At 47.8% G+C, this 17,912-nt stretch overlaps 1 protein-coding gene across 1 annotated transcript in view; it reads right to left on the bottom strand.

The window, feature by feature from the left end:
• Positions 1–17,912, bottom strand: part of LOC147693179 (uncharacterized) — a 708,628-nt gene that overhangs the window by 359,694 nt on the left and 331,022 nt on the right. Inside the window, 1 exon segment of the mRNA XM_086939582.1 lies at positions 12,872–12,998. Within this exon segment, the coding sequence (XP_086795708.1) occupies positions 12,872–12,998 (127 nt within the window).

Raw genomic sequence — 17,912 nt, 5'->3', positions numbered from 1 at the left:
CAGCTTGCATTTCCTGCCTGGAGTTTCTAATAGATTGGCATCTTAGCACACTACTGCACCACAACTGTAGGCTCAGGGCTCGTATTTTTCACAGAATCACGCCGCAGCCAGGTAGCTTTTTGGAGCTAGCAGAGCCCTACAATGTGTGTTACCAACAATGCACGCAGGCTGCCATCCTCCCCAACATTCACTGCGCGCTCGGCTTTATTTTTGTCGCCTCACTGGTATACTAACCTGATTGGCTTGTGGATTTTTTCAGAGCGCCTTTTAGACGAGGCTTCAAACCCCTTACTTGGACATAGTGCTTTTGTGGGTGCTGAAGGACTGAATGAAGCTGCGCAGAAAAGGCTCTCTATCCGCTGGCGCCCAGCTCCGAGGTGCGATCAACCTCTCTTACTTCACTGCTCGGTGTTGTGGTTCCGGGGTCGTTATAGCCTTATGACGTCCTGTTACCCGGAAGTAGAGTCAGCCTTCCATGTTGCAGCGAAAAACGACCAAACACCAGGACGCGCTGAATCTTAGATGTTTCCTTGTTTTAAGCGTTTAACTTGCATTTTAAATTAACAAGTTAGCTCTCTTGTTATGACATAAGTGCAATTGTTATGTGTTCAAAAGTTGGTGTGTGGGTTAGTGCTTTAAAAAAAGAAAAATGGGGCAAATTTCGGATTCGGGGGCGTGCTTTGGCGTTCTGAGTGACGGGTGACGTCACAGGTGGAAAGAACGCCAAAAACACGCCCCCAAATCCGAAAGAGACGGGTCTTGATTGGAGTGACGCCTGTCTCCTCCAATGGCTGGCTTCCGTTTAGGAAGCCAGCCAATGGAGGAGAGATGGAGGAGAGAGGCAGGTTCAAGCCCCGTACTCAAAAACATGAATTCTCCAACCGGAGACTGCGCAAGCGCAGCCTTTAGGTCCTCGACCTAAAAACGTGTGGCAGAAGCGTGTCAGCAAATTGAAGCCTTGCATCTCCACTTTTTCAGAGGTCACTAAACTGAGAAATATTGGGTAGGCTACATCTCTGTACTTTACACCACTACAAAGACTTTACTGTCAAGTGCTATGTTGCTGGGCTGATGCGTGGAAAGCATTTCTAGTTCCAAAGCCTATGAGTCACAAAACCAAAAGGCATTGAGAATGCAAATAAGCAAGGCCCAGTGTACTAAAGGCAGCATGGGAGTCATAACCGCCAAAATACCTTTTGGGGATCAATTTTAATTGCAAAGAGGAGGGGCATGAAAGGGATGTCCCCCAATCTTACTGTGGGGTCTCAATGTGTGAAACTATAGACACGGCCTTCACACCTTCTGCAAAAGATACCAAAGTGTTGACTGCAGACACAAGTAAACACAAGCTAATTTAGCACTCAAAATGAAGTATGTCACAGGGTTCCAGACCATGAATTTGAATTGAATCATATCCATACATTAGCCAATAGTAAGGCAGGCTCAACCGGGCTCTATGTACAACCCGGCACAGTATATAAAACAACCCTACACTTATTCATGAAATGAGCAGAACATTTAGCATCATACTGTGACATGAACTGTCTGTGAATTAACCTTAGATTATATATTCTTCAATAATGTAGGTCTCTGTATTTTCAATGAACTTCTGGACATAAATATCTGCTCATCTGCACCTAATAAATTGCAGTTTATTTAGAAATTATCAAAGGCACAACTGTTTCCATTAATATACTCTACCTGTCCAGGCTGGGGGTGGCTTTCTGGGAAATGCACTTCTTAAAACAATGATTACTATTGTGTTTGTTTCTGCTATGCTATCAGTTCACGTTAAAGGCTACTGAAATAGTCACAAGATTGTGATATTCCTTTGTCTATTGCAATTGTTGATCCGTGTTTTTACAGTCATCGGGATTCCATTCTTTTTTGTATGTGTTTCATGTTCTGATGCATTAGTTCCCAAAGTGGGAAAGAACCGTCCTTGTTTACACAGTTACATCTCATGTTAGAAGGGCACATCAGTTTATTCTTTTTCACAACATATCCGCAAATGCTTTATCTAATTTCATTCAGTGTAAGTCTTTGGATCTCGTATTTCCACACTCCTATTTCTCCTATTTTTTTTATTTTCCTGCAAATCCAATTTACTAACCGATATATAATCATACAAGATAAAGTGCTAGGGTTAATAATAACACAATGATAAGAGTTACAATCAAATAAACATTCAAAAACAGCAAATCTCACGGTGCATTATTCTGGGACAGGAAGAGTAAATCAATGAAAACATTACAAGGAATTATTAGATGTGATCGTGCACTGGTCGAAACAAGTCTGCGATTGTATTTTCTGTCATAAGAAGCAATATATAACTTTTGAACACAAACTCCCTGTGTGCCGCTTAACTTCTTTTATATATTCACTGGGGAAAACAAACAAAGGTTACAGGGACGTTATAGTTAGGCTCACATTTCACTCGTACAAAACCATTGAAATTCAGCAGTTATAGTTGCCTGAGCTAAGTATAACTTACGCCCCCGCAATGCACCGCTAATGACCTCAGATCGTACATCACGCATGACCTGGCCATTGATGACCTTATCCAGGGAGCGTGGTTCGTAAAAGATATATACTAAATTACTATTCTTTTTGTACTACTTAGTGACACTGTTTCTAATATATGTCATCTGCAGAGCACTGTGACACTATCAGTGTGGGATTGGGTGTCTGATTGGCTGTTTTGGTGTAGGTGGGTGTGTGAGTGGCTGTATGGGTGAATATGTTGGTGTGAGTTGCTGTATGGGTGCATGAGTGACTGAGTGGCTGTTTGGGTTGGCGAGTGTGAGAGAGAGCGGCTGTATCTGTGACGGTGATGGCTGTGCGAGAGGCTCAATGAGTGGATGAGTGTGTGAGAGTGGATGTATGGAAAAGTGAGCAGCTGTTTGACTGGGTGTATGGATAAGCGAGCGGGTGTGTGAATGGCTGTTTGCACAGTATTTGTGTGAGTGGCTGTATAGATAAGTGTGTGGGCGTGCGAGTAATTGTACTTATGTGTGAGAAACTGGGAGCTTGTTGAAGTCCCCTCCCCACACTTTTTGATGCAACTTTGACTGAGGTGTACTGGGTCCTTGCTAACCAGGTTCCCAGTACCAACGTTCTTTCGATAAAACGGTACCACAATTGGCACAACTTCAGCAACCCCTATAAGTCCCTAGAAAATAGTACTCCTGGTACCTAGGGCAGTGGGACTGAAAAGGGTCCACTAGGGTTGCAGCACAAATTATGCCACCATAGGGACCCCTCACCAAGACCATGCAAACTACTATTGCAGGCTGCGTGTCTTGGAACAGGGAAAACCGAAGAGGCAACATGGCACACAGCCCTGAGTGCCTTGACCCTATACACTGCATGAGGTATAGGACAGTAAAATTAGGAGGTGGGTCCCCATTCCGCCAGCACAATCCCTAAAGCGGGGCTGGTGAAGTGAAGCCCACGTTTCATTTGCCTCTAACTTGTTATGTGAGGTAATTAGCCAATTAGGGACATGGTGGTGCCCCTTCCCACAGGAGGTGATCACTCAGAGGGTGTAGACACCCTAATGTAGATAGCCCATTGGCTCCTACCAGTCGGCCCCTTTAATGCTCCTAAATTTAGTATTTAGGTGGCATTCTTGGACACTGAACTGAGATTCAACAGATACAAAGAAGAAAAGGACAAAGTAGAGCTGCTGAGTCAAGGACTGAAGCCCTCTACTGAAAACGGGCACCAACACCCTGCCTGTTGCCTTAAGGACTCCACAAATCGTGGTGTGCTGTCTCATCTTGCAACTGTGAGGTCTCCAAGTACCCCAGAGCTCCTCCAGCCTTCAACAAATGACCAAAGAACTCCCTTGGAGTGGAGGTACTGCTCCCCTGCAGCCCGCAGGCAACGAACTGCAGAATCCAGGTTTACCAACTTGCTGGTCCCCCCTGGAGACTCCAAAGCAGCACCTGAACAAAAAGTGGAACATCAGCTCCGGAAGGTCAGATCTGTCTCCCCACCAAGTTTGGGGACAACAAGACCTACCGAAGCTGTGCAGCGCAAATACCAGGATACCGCATCCTCTGCAGCATTCACTGAGACGCAGAGTCCAAACCAGACTCCAACTGCCCAGAAAGCAAGCACCCACTGAGGGACGTCGAGACCCACTTCGCGAGTGGCTCAGCTAACATGGAATCGCCTCTTCAAGCTGCCTGCTCCTGAATGTGAGTATATCTTGACATGCGTTGCCCGGCTGAGCATCTGCTCTGCACCCAGCCTGCCCAGCCTAGGTACCGGATGTGCTCTTGCTGTCCCGAGGCCCTTGCGACCTGCTCCCTTGAGTGGGACCTCTCAGACTTACCTTTAAGTACCCTTGTATAGTGTGTTGTCAGGTGGCCCTTTCTTCACAGCGCAACTGCTACCAACTACCTCAACACCCTGCTTCCAGCCCAATCTGGGACGCTCCTAAGAAACTGCTGGTGTAATTTTGGGTATGGTCTGGCTACCTACTTAAATTCCGAAGGTGAACCTTGAAATCCAACTTTGTGATTTTATATACGCTTCTCTCTTATTGACTTCAATGATGCATGATTGCGCAAAATAGTAATTCATTTTGCGCACTTGAAAAATTCATAACCTACAAAGAATTTCTTGGTTTGAAAAATACATAAAAATCTGTGTTATTTTTATAAAGTGGTCTCGGATTTATTCTTGAGTGTGTTTCATTTATTGCCCCTGCTTAGCACTACCCTCTGATAAGCCTAACTGCACATCCACAATACCACAAATACGAATCTGGATCTTGCTGCACTGTCTGCACAGTGTACTTCATTTTAGCGCACTACATAGAGACAGCATCGTAAAGTATGTAAGTAGTTTTGTGGATGAGTGAATGAATGTGTGAGTGGCGGTATCAGAGAGGAGCAGCTCTTTTATTAGCTGTATGGCTTATTGAGTGGCTGGTTGGGGGAGTGAATGGGTATGTGAGTGACTGTATGGGTGTGTTAGTGGCTGAATGAGTGTGTGTAGCTGTGTTGCAGTGGTTTTGTGTGAATAGCTGTATGGGACTGAGTGGCTGTATAGGTAAGTGAGTGGTATTGCGAAAGGCTGTATGAGTGAATGTGTGTCAGTTTACGGGTCTTTCAATGGGTATGTGAGTGGGTGTGGAAGAGGGTGTCTGAGAGGTCGTATGGATGTGTGAGTGGGTCTGTGGATGATGTAATCAGTGAGGTCATCGATGATATCATTAGCGAAGTTACGGACCAAGTCATCAGTGAAGTAATATGCGAGGTTATGAGCAGTGCATTGCGGGGGCGTAGGTTATAGTTAGCTCAGGTAACTAAAACTGCTGAATTTCAATGGTTTTGTATGAGTAAAGTCTGAGCCTAACTATACCGTCTCTGTAGCCTTTGTTTTTTTCAGTGAATTTCAAAGTTTTTAAACATTGTATTTCCTAACTGTAACATGTAACATATGAGAATGGGTGTGTGAGTGACTGTATAGGTAGGTGCATGGGTGTGGGTGTATGAGTGAGAGGGTGTGTGTGTGCGTGTCTGAGTGGATGTATAAGTCTGAGTGGGTCTGTGTGTAGGTACATCAGTGGGTCTATGAATGGGAACATGAGTGGGAGTGGATTTGTGAGTGGGTGGATGAGTGTCTGAGTGAGTCTGTGACAGCGTGCGAGTCTGAGTGGATCTGTGAGTGTGTTTGTGAGTGGATGCGTGAGAGTGTTTGAGTGGGTGTGTAAGTCTTAGTGGGTCTGTTTGTAGGTACATGAGTGTGTGTGTGAGTCTATGAGTGGGTGCGCAGAAAAAAAAGTAGGGGGTACAAGAGAGCAGGTCCGCATGTTAGCTCCCCCTGCGAGGGTTCTGCTGTAATCCGCTACTCTCTGCTGTCTTCGGTTTTGTGCCTCCTCTGCTTATTTTCTCCTAGTTTGTCTGCCTCTTTTCTGCTCGTTCCTGTCCTCCAAGTTGCTTCTTTCTGCTTGCTCCTCACCTGTATTCTACATCTTGGTGCTCTTTTCTGACCTCCATTTTGCCACTTCCTGCTAATTTCTAACCTATATTTTGCCTCTTAATGCTCATTCTGCCCATTATTTTGTCTCTTTCTGCATGCCCCTAACATTTATTCTGCCTCTTTCTGCTACTTTCTCACCTTTATTTTGCCTATTTCAGCTCATTTCTGTCAATTATTCTACCTCTTTCTGCTAATTTTTCACCTTTATTTTGTTGCTTTCTGCTCATTTCTGACCTTTTTCTTGCTTCTTTCTGATCTCTATTTTTCCAATACTGCTACTTTCAGACCTTTATTTTTCCTCTTTCTGCTACTTTCTGACCTTTTTCATGCCTCTTTATGCCCATTGCCGACCTTTATTCTTCTTCTTTCGGACCTTTATTCTGCTGCCTTGCGCTCGTTTCTGATCTCCATTTTACCTCTTCCTGCTCATTTATGATATTTAACCTCTTCCTGCTCATTTCGGACCTTTATATTTCCTCTTTCTGCTCATTTCTGGCCTCTCTTGCCATTTTCTGCTCATTTCTGCCCTTTATTTTGCCTCTTTCTGCTCATTTCTGACCTTTCTCTTGCCTCTTTCCGCTTGTTGCGGACTGTTATTCTGCTTCTTTCTGCAAGTTTCACACCTTTATCTTGCTTCTTTGTTTTAATTCTTCCTCATTCTGCTCCCTTCTATCCATTCCTCTGGGACCGCGGGGAGATCCTCAAGACGCCCACAGTCTCAGCCGGCTTCCCACCTCCTGCGAGATATGGCATTTCTACTGCACGCAGGGAGCTGCTGGAAAGGAAGCTCCCTGTGTGCAGGAGCAATACTTTAAGCTCTATCCCTGCCCAAATGTCTGCGGGTAGGGAAAATGATTAAACCTCCCTCCGCTTCCAGCAGGTGGGAGTACTTTGACAGCTCCCTCCACCTGAAACAGGAGCATTTGCTTTAGTTTGGCAGGAGCTGCCAGCTCCTGCCAAGTCAAAGCAAACAGCTATGTGCCGAGGTGGCCATTCAGGGACATAGCAGTACTGGCCCTAGGGGTGGCTGTCCCCAGGGCCATGTATGGCTCCCCTACTTTACCCTTTAGGACCGGTCCATGGAGGTGGTGGTCCATGGGGCCCAATGTGGTCCAGGTTGGGGGGCACGCCCCATCTCCCAATTTTTTTAACAATATTTAGCCCTGGGGTGGTGGTGGTCCCCAGAACCGGGGGGTCCACAGGGGCCCCCATACAGCCCGAGGGAGGTGGTGGTCTCCAGGGGTTGGGGGGGTAGGTCCGATCTTCCCTCATCAATGTTTCTTTAGCCCCGGGAAAGTGGTGGTCTCTGGGGGTTATAGAGCACATGGAGGAGGCCCCCATGCGCCCCCTCCCTTTTCATCAATCAAGGCCCGGGATGTGGTGGTCCCCGGAGCTCAATGAGCTCCTCTTTTCTCACCCCCCTAACTCCCTTGACGGACCATATTTATTTTCTTTTTTCTGTATTTATTTAGAGAGCGAGAGAGAGAGACAGACAGACATACACACCTTAAAAAACAGAAATGATAAAGGTATCTGAGTTGTTAAATACACTACTACAAAACTTAAAATAAAAAATACATTGCTGTATACATATATTTAAATACAAATGAATGTCTATAATGTATATATTTTATGGTAATAACAAATAAAGATATAAATGTATACATGCAAATATGTAAACAAATAAAAACAAGCATTTGCAATGCAATAGGTCTCGCATTTACAGAGTTTGAGCTATTGGCATTGCAAATGAAAATGCCTTTTATTTATGCCTTATTTTTTAAAACATAAGTAAAAGGCAATGTCATTCACAATGCCAATAGCTCAAACTCGTGTAAATGCGAGACCTATTGCATTGCAAATGCTTGTCTACAATATGTTGTGCTTATGTAGAAAGTCTACACCCCCTTTCACAATGTTCAAATTGTATTGCCTTGTAACTGGAATTGACAGACATTACATATTTGTACTCGTCTCTCCAACCTACCTCACGATTCCCTCGCTTCACTTATACTGTCAATTTGGTAGGCGCTATTGAAAGACAACTGGTTAAACTTGAGGTACTCCAAGATTAACTGTCCCCTAATGTACAATGGCATTATTAGCATGATTTCAGGACAGATTCAGCATTCCCCTCCGGTCTCCCCTGTTGGGTAGTGCTTTTAAATTCAAAGACTCAGCAATAACCACCACAAAACCTACAAATGATCCAACTATCCCCCCAAACTGAATATGCAAAGTAGAGACGGATCAGAGAGGCTAGCGACAGGCCAACAGTAACTCACATAACATTAATATCATTATTCAAGAACGATGATCTTGAGCCCATTTGAAGTGTAAATAACCTTCCGAACAATTTTGTAGACATGAGAAAAAAATGATCTGAAAAAAAATGGAACTTTCTGATCCAAATGGAAAGTGTTACATTCGGTGCAAACCCAACACAGGACATCAACCAAAAAACACCCTTCGTACTGTGAACGATAGTAGCTGGAGCATTATGTTATAGGAATAACATCAGAACAACGCAAATGCTCTCAGGGGATGCCAGATTAAGTAGAACATGTGCAATGTTACAGGCACAGCGTTGCTGCTATGGTTTAGCTGTAGGGCGTTTACAGCTGCTGTTGAGAAATCTATCAGCGATTTTCCTTGAAAAGTTGAGGACATGGCTGTAGAGCCCGAGAACAGTTACTTGTAGAACCCGGCACAACTTGCCCCTCATAAAGCCACAGTCCAAGATTCCCAAACTGGGTTCTCCTTTCCACGAACACCAAGTTCCAGTCCTGGGCTTTGCTGTTACCAATCATTGTTTTCACGTGCGCTCCTCCAAGTGCACTAAGCCTACAACTCCCAGAATGCACTAAATTATTGAAGGAAAGTCCTCGACTGGGAAGCGGAGTCTCCCCAGCAGCTTGCAACGTATGATGGGGCACTGAGTGAAGGCAGAGGCACGGACAGCAGGTCTCGGCTGTGGGTGTGTCATTGGACGCATGCACTGCCATGCTGACAGCCTCCCACGCTCAATGCGGTCTGCATAGAATCGACGCTTCCCCTGAGCCCACACAAAGGCCTCCGAGGGGAGGTGGCACGGGGATACACCGTCGTGCTCGGTGCGCGGGAAAGGTGCCAGGGGAAGGATGCCCATACATGGCGCTCACGCCGCCCCCGTGGAAGTCCTGCATCAGCGCCCCCCGCCCTTCTATTCAGCACCGAGCCGAGCGCACCCACCGCCGGCCCCGCTGCCCCCTCAGCAGCGCGGCGGACAAAGGACGCAGCACTTAACGCCTCGGAAGAGGGCAGCGTGCAAGCCGGAGGCGGCCGCGCTCGGGTTCTGCCAAACACAGCCGTTCAACCAGTCTCTGCAGCCAGGCCCGGCGCCTCCAAAGGGGGGCGCCCCCCCCCCCCCGCAGCCATGGAACAACAATCCAACGTGCAGAGAGACACACGCCTGAGTAGAGGTGTGCTACAGACAACTACGTGGGAGCTTTTCTTGCGCTTTCAGCCATTGCAACTACTTCGTAGCGCTGTAAACATATAACGTTTGCTACCATCAGCCTACACAATGATACTATTCATCTGCCTCGGAAGGTTGACAATCTGAGCGCAACACGTATTGTGAACGTGCAGTGAGATCTCAGCAGTCACCGCTTTGCTTGCGGATGCATGGGTGGCACCTGTTCACGCCTACAGGAGAAAAATAACCCTGACACGCCTGATCGAGACCTCGTCTCGTCTGTGTGCGTGAAACCCCCTCTACTTCCGGGCAACAACCGAGGCAGCTTGTGTGATGCCGTGGGTGCTGGAACCGTCTTCACACTGCCATCTATGATACATCACAGGGATTGTGAAAAATCCTACCTTCACACAGAACACAAATGTAGCAAATCTACTGTGCGGGAGAGTAGTTGGGTGTGGTATGTGTCAATGGGGCATTTTAGTGCACCCTCTCGCACGTATATCACGAAACCATGGTGTAATGGCACGCCCCTTTACAGACAGTAGCTTTACATTGACATAGTCACTATATTTTAACAAATGCACAATTACCATATTTTCCCCATGAAACGGATATGCTGACAACAAAAAGTGAACAAGTTCATGTTGTAGGGTGCCGCCGCGCTGCCCGCGGCGACCCGGAAGCTCTTAGCCGGCCGGCCAATCCGGTCGCGGCCGACCGGAAGTCCCGCCTCCCTAGGTCCGCGAGCTGACGGCGCATGGAGCGCCCTGCCGGTCCGAATCAGCCCGGGTCCCCAGGAGGGGGCCGGGGAGAAGGAGGAGTGTGGCGCCTGTTGCGGGGCTCCTCGGACCTGAGGGAGCCCCGATTGTAAAGAGGAGATGAGACGCGCCGCGCCGTGAGGAGCCCGCCGGAAGAGCGCAGTCGTGAGTGGGGCCCAGGGCTAAAGTGAAGTGCGTGCGTGCCTGTGTGTATGCCTGGGAGGGGTGGGGGATGGGGGGGGGGGTGTGTGCGCGCGTGTGTTGGCTAGGGAATGTGTGTGTGCATGCGTGACTGAGAGAGAATGCGAGGTAGGGGATAGTGTGCCTGTATGTGTGCCTGTATGTGTGTCGTATGCCTGCGTGTGCATGCGCGCGCCTGTGTGTGTGTGCGTGCGTGCATGCAGAGGGGTGGGGGCTGCCTGTGTGTATGTGTGAGCAAGGGATTTCATTCGCGCATGCGCAGCTATCAGACGCTCGCTCCCGAGGTGAAATCTGACCTCGTCAAAGCGCGCGTCTGGTAGCTGTCCACATTCCTAAATACGGGCCACAATAGGTCTGAAGCAGACACCCTCAATGCTCACGCATTGAGCGTAGGTCTGCTCGACCTAAAAATACAAACATATTAATAACGTATCTGAAAAGCTGCGAGGTAAGAGCTCTTCCGATATAGTGAATCCCGATGTAGTGGCGGCAATGTATGAACTCTTGATTTACTTATCTGTAATGTAATGACCTGGGCGACAACCTATGGTCTTGCCTACTGTGCTGATCAGATTCAAGGTGTTGTTGTCGTCGTTGCTGCTGGGGAGTTTGGCTGCTTCGTGGACTAGGAGGTTGCTAGCAGTGTTCTACTGTGAAGGATGGTGGGGGAAGGGGTGTGACTGGGTTGGGGGTTCGATGCCTGGTATGGATGTGGGCGCAAAGTGAAAAGGTTGTTTAGGGGGTGTGAGGGTGGAACGGATACTTTTAGGTGGTGGAGCATGGGTTGTGAGCTTTGGGGCACCTTCTCATCCCCCATGAGGCCGCTTGGATCCATTTCAAGCACTCTTAATAACTTGTTTTTCTCTGCGGATGACGCGCAAAAATCCAGAAGACAAGGACATAAACTCTGGTTGCCCCAACACATAGGAAACACTCTAATACTTGTAAGTAATTTGAAGTCACTTTAATTTTGAACTGTATCTACCATAACTTATCTGACAGAACTAGTGCTGTTATGCCAAGCAGAGACTCCCCGGAGTGTATTTTTTTAAAATACTGTCCAAGAATCCAACACAGCGCATCTATGCCATAGTGATGGGAATCAGTATCGCCACAACAGCACTCCCCACTATAAAACAACAAACATAGAACCATTCAGAACAGGGGTCCCCAACCTTTGTGTAATAAGAGTCATTTGTGTTCGGTGAAAGTCATTGAGAGCTACTAATATCAGTTTTGCAACAAGAGTCACCACATCAGACAAGTTTACATCAGTGGCTACCATATATAAAATTACTAGCAGGGATTACCTCCATGCATCAGACATGGTTGGTAGCAGTAATGTAAGACGTTTGTCAATGTGAAATGCCACTGAATGAATAAAACAAAGCAGCCACAGGTGCAATGCCTCTGGCACTGAAGTAATGATAAATAAGGTCTCCCCACGGGATTTATTACTCAAAAATCAGCTTTAAATATATTTTGGAGATTCAACTATTTGCCTCCAAACACCAGCTAAGGAATTCTGAAAATACACACGTTTTTGTATTGAATACACAATTTTCCATACATACATGTATTCAACCAAGAAACGGGTTCCTGTTTGTGGGCTGGCAATGCAGGAGAGCTACTTACAGGCAGCTGGAGAGCGACTTGTTGGAGAAGACTGATTCAGAACAATGCAATACATATATTATATCAAACTCACACACACGCACACACAAACACACACAGAGAGCACTGCATCATCACTTAAAAACAACATACACAAAAGATAGAATACAGTGTATTAGACAATGTCTTCGTTCACACATACAACAGAGCTCAGATATTCAGAAATGCCCTACACTTGGGTGTCGCTGTGCTCACTAATCCTTTATGGGTTATGGAGTAGCGGGCTACTCGCCAAAACAAGCACTGTAACACCCCATCAGAGGGTAACAAGTGCTATATAAAGGCAAACCTGTTTCCCTCCTCTATTACTCCTCTATTCCTCCTCTATCCTTCTGATTCCAAATAACTGACTAACATCCACCACTCACATTACTTTCATATTTCACTATTCTAATTCAACACTAATCCTTTAAGGGTTCCAAAGTAGCGTGCTACTCGCCAAAAAAGCGCTTCAGCGCCTCGTCAGGGGTAGCAAGTGCTATATAAATGCAATTACAATACAACAGCATGCAACCTACTGGATGTTTCAAGCACCAAACAATGAACAGTCCATAGTACAGGATCCTTACCAGACCTAATCAGTCCCCAGTGTACAGATATCATTGCTCATCAACAGCACTAGTACCTCCAGTTGAGGCACTCACACATGCTGTGCGATGGAGAAGATGGCAATGGACAAGCAAATTGTCTCTCACTGCAACTAGCCAGATCTACAGCGACACCAGTGAACTCTTAACGATCAAGGGAACGCTTTTATCGATTTTCAAAATTATGGAAATACCTAGCGAGATCAAGGCCTGGTGAATTTCCTTCATCACGTTCCTGTAAAGTTCCTTCTGCCAGTCCTGCAGAAGCTTCCACTCCTGTTCGGAGAAATAGGCTGCGGCATTGTGGAAGGGAGGCTGGACCTGGAACAGAAACATAAATGGCTTAGGACCCCTCCCGTATAAGGAAATATAGAGTAGTTGACCTGAATGATCACTATACCACCTCCTTCAACACCCTTATCCTCTATTAACAGACATTTACAACTTACAATTTACACAAGTTTTCATCAACTTGAAATGAGAGGTGTGACAAGAGGAAGGCCTTTGTGGCTTTTGCTACCCTGTGCGACTGAATGTGTACAAAACACTCAAACTGGGAAAAATCCACATAACATTGTTGCCAACACTTACACGAGTGTGCACCTGGGTCAGCTTGTACACACCCTGAAAATTATCAGTTTCAGTCCCGCTCCGCTGGACGCCACTTTATATGCACCATCATGAGCCAGGTATAGCTGAAACGCAGAGGCAGAAGACTGGACACAGAGGTTCTGGGTGGACGTATAAGTGACAATGTCTACGTAATGGGCACTCTTTTCCAGAACAAAGGTTATCTGGAAGACATCTGAAAAATATTCGGATCCAATCACAATGGGGATGGAAGACGTTAAGAGATGCTAAAAATACTGAAACCATGTGTCCCGAAAAAAGCTTTATCCACATGTAAGATAATACTGTTTGTTCAAGGGCTGTGCAGCCCACAACAGGGTGCAGATATTCTGTAAATTTCGGGAGATGAAACGTGTTCCGGGGCAATGGTTAGAGGTGCAGGCTAGGCTGGGTGTACTGAGCTTCGCTCAGGTGGTGTAGTACTGTAGAGAAAAGCCCTGATCAAGGGCAGACAGTTGGCTCTTAAAGGGTGAATAAGCGATAAACTGACCTGATTGAATGGGTAAGGGTGAGAGTATCACTAAGGCAGGTCAGAGGAACAGTGGGCCACTCAAACAGCATGGATTACATTATGGCCAACAAAGTTGAGCTCCAGGGTAAGACCTTCGGGCCAAGTCAGAAGAGTTTTTGTAAGCGTGCCGTAGTCGTGGAGATGTCTCCTACCGCCCCTTCTCTTTGCTTTATTTCTCTTGGCCTTGCACTCTCTGGTCCTTTGTAAGCGTGCCGTAGTCGTGGAGATGTCTCCTACCGCCCCTTCTCTTTGCTCTATTTCTCTTGGCCTTGCTCTCTCTGGTCCTTTGTAAGCGTGCCGTAGTCGTGGAGATGTCTCCTACCGCCCCTTCTCTTTGCTCTATTTCTCTTGGCCTTGCTCTCTCTGGTTCTTTGTAAGCGTGCCGTAGTCGTGGAGATGTCTCCTACCGCCCCTTCTCTTTGCTCTATTTCTCTTGGCCTTGCTCTCTCTGGTCCTTTGTAAGCGTGCAGTAGTCGTGGAGATGTCTCCTACAGCCCCTTCTCTTTGCTCTATTTCTCTTGGCCTTGCTCTCTGGTCCCTTGTAAGCGTGCCGTAGTCGTGGAGATGTCTCCTACAGCCCCTTCTCTTTGCTCTATTTCTCTTGGCTTTGCTCTCTCTGGTCCTTTGTAAGCGTGCCGTAGTCGTGGAGATGTCTCTACCGCCCCTTCTCTTTGCTCTATTTCTCTTGGCCTTGCTCTCTCTGGTCCTTTGTAAGCGTGCCGTAGTCGTGGAGATGTCTCCTACCGCCCCTTCACTTTGCTCTATTTCTCTTGGCTTTGCTCTCTCTGGTCCTTTGTAAGCGTGCCGTAGTCGTGGAGATGTCTCCTACCGCCCCTTCTCTTTGCTCTATTTCTCTTGGCCTTGCTCTCTCTGGTCCTTTATAAGCATGCCGTAGTCGTGGAGATGTCTCCTACAGCCCCTTCTCTTTGCTCTATTTCTCTTGGCTTTGCTCTCTCTGGTCCTTTGTAAGCGTGCCGTAGTCGTGGAGATGTCTCCTACCGCCCCTTCTCTTTGCTCTATTTCTCTTGGCCTTGCTCTCTCTGGTCCTTTGTAAGCGTGCCGTAGTCGTGGAGATGTCTCCTACCGCCCCTTCACTGTGCTCTATTTCTCTTGGCTTTGTTCTCTCTGGTCCTGCAGGATCTCCTATATCTTACTGTGGGAACTGGTTGAGGGGCTGAGGGCAGATTCCTGGCAAACAAACCTTGCCACTGCCTGCAGTCTTCCGCAATCTATGCGGCGTCTGCATACTCCCGAGTCTGTGAAATCATCTGTCCACCATTTCTATCACCTGGAACAAGAGCAGATGCTCATCTTCTTGAGACCTGATGCCACTGGGGTCCACTCCATGAGGCGGAGGCCTCTGCACTTTTCTTTGACCTCTCAACAACCATAAGCCTCATAATAACACTATCCAAAATGGGGCAGAAGAGCCAAGACATAGCAGTAGTGATCTAAGGAGACAGAGGGGCACCTCAGGCACAAGAACTGAGAGAATATATTTGTCACCAAGTGCCTGCACATCTAGGCCAACTGGCGGGGAGTGCTTAAAGTTCCAGTGTGAAAATAAGAACCACTGCAGTTTGCGGTTCAAGGCTGCAGTGACCTTCCGTGTGCTCGCAGACAAAAATCAGTTTAGCAAAATCTCTGCTACCTCTGGGTTCATTTCAGCATGGTCTATGGGGTTATGGTCTTTGATGGCACAGTGGATCGAGCAGGGCTCTGGGGTCCTGATGGGGCAACCACGCAGAAAACTAGGAGTTAGGGTAAATGGGGGGCTTACGTCAGTGCCAGGTAGGTCCATTCTCCCTTGGGCCCCACGTAGTACAGGAAGATGTCAGTTTATAATCCATCCTGCAACCCCCATCTCTTTTTAGGGTAAATTCTTTTTTTTTTTTTAATGCACATTGAGTCCTATTTCACAACCACACCTCTTTGCAGCTGCACATCTGTCAGGAAGGTGGGAGGGACGGAGCGCTTCCTGTCAGGGAATGAAAAAGGAGGGCCAAATTGTAAAGGGGTTGTCCATACCTTTCTACTACACTCTGCAGCACACAACCAAGGGAAGAATGAAGCAAGGAAAGAGGAGGAGCTGATATTCTCTTTTAAAGAGGGCTTTTGTCTCCCCACCCCTCACGAATCATATGAGAATGTCACAATTCAAAAGGCCTAGGAACGTTCCGTGGCATTCTTCCAAACCACATCTGTTAGACCTGGCATAGCTTGGCGTGATTACCACTGATTTGTTGCCTTTGTCTCCTGCTGTAGGTACTTGCCACTGCTAATAAGTGTGAAAGTACAGATGTTGCGTTTATAAATTTTAATGGTGTTTGGTTGTCTCTGATTGGTATGCTTGCTATACTAGCAAGATCCCTAAGTGATGAGCACTGTGTGTGCCAGGGCTAGTACTAAAGAAATGCGCAGAGGGGGAACACAGGTCTTCAGTGTAGGGCCTGTGTGCATGATGCTAAATTAGCATGTTGTCCTGACAAGTGCTACCACTTGTCAGGCCTTACTTTCCCTTTTGCATACACATGTGGCACCCATGTAGGACGTCCTGGGTAACCCCTAGGCAGGGTGCAGTGTAGGTAAAAGGCAGGACCTGTGCCAGTGTGGGTGCTAGGCCCTGACAGTGGAAAATGCTCTATTTCATTTTCCCTGGTGAAAAGCCATCCTGCCCATAAGACAGAATGGGGAAGGTTGGGTGTGGTGTTGTTAGCCTAGTTTCCCATGGATTGGAAATGGAACAGAGCAGAGAAGTTTGGAATGTCTGAACTCACAGCGTCATAAATCACCTTTTTGGGTAGATGGTTTTGTCGATGTGTGTCCAGAAGCCGCTGTTTGAGAAAATAACAGAGTTTGTGCTTTAAAATGTATTGTGTGTCTCAGCAGAATGTGAATTGCCTGCCTGGATCTGGGAGAGGTGAGAAAGGCTTTGGTTGGGTTTTGGTCATGTTGATGATGTCGCAGAGAACGGTCTCGGTATCGTTCAGAGAAGTGCTGGGAGCGCTTTGAAGACGCTGTGGACTGGTCGAGCCTCTGGCGGCTTTGACCTGTCCGCGAACGGGAAGAAAGCCTCTGCCTCAGGAAGTGTTGCTGAATAGGCTGTGGGAGACACATGACCCTTGCTTCGTGATCTGGGGCTTGTGGGCAGTTTGTAGCTCTTGACCGAGGAGAGACTTAAGGGGAGCTGCAGTGGGTCGTGTCTCCCGTCTTCCTGAGCAGGACTTTGCTGTGTGCTGCATCCTGTACCTCACAGGCCCGAGGTGAGCTGGCTCCTTGTCCGGAAACACAGGAACATAAAAGTTTCCAGGAAGTCTCAAGTGGCGTGGTGGTGGGACCGTGTCGTGGCATCCTGAGACCTCCGAAGGGGTGCCTAAGGTGATCGTGGGCACCCGGAGCGAATCAAGACTCTGACGTGCAGAGAGTGTGTCTTGGTGCGGCTGCAGGTGTTGGAGCGCCTGTGGAGTGTGGGCATCATGGAAGAGAGCCGAGATTCGGGACGCACAGGGGGTGCATGTCCCAGTGCAGTCCAGGCACTGGCGGAGAGTACCGGGACATTGTGGGCACTAAGGAGGAGTGAGTGTCCGACACGCGGATCGGTGTGTGGTGACGCGCAGTGTGCGTGTTGTGGTGCGACCCAGGCGTTAGTTTAGAGCGCCGGAAGACAAAAAAAAGGGAGTCTCGGACGCGCCGGGGTTGCGTGTCGAAGGTGCCATCGAAGGTGCTGGTGAGGAGTACCGGGGAGCGGTGAGCACCAGGGAGCGAAGAAGTCCCAACAGCGCTGGGGAGGAGGACCAAGTGATCGGGCCCTCAAAGGCAACATGAGGTAGCACCAGAGTCGTGTGGAAGGCTTCGTGGAAGGAGGTTGTGCTGAACGTTGGCGGTCCGGACCGTGCTGAACGTTGGCGGTCCGGACCGGCATCCCCGTAGGAGCTGAACTATCAGACCAAGCGCGCCTTGCCCGTGGTGACAAGGTTCTGGAGTCAGGCACAGACACTGCGGCAGGAGAGGAGAGTGGGGTCGCACCCCACCAGGTAAAGTGGATCGTTGCTTGGGGCGGGGTGCTGGCCCGAAGGGACACTCTCTCGGCCTCT

This window comes from Lissotriton vulgaris, chromosome 9 (assembly GCF_964263255.1).
Source record: "Lissotriton vulgaris chromosome 9, aLisVul1.2, whole genome shotgun sequence".
NCBI lineage: Eukaryota > Metazoa > Chordata > Amphibia > Caudata > Salamandridae > Lissotriton > Lissotriton vulgaris.
This window is presented reverse-complemented; position numbering and strand designations above follow the sequence as displayed.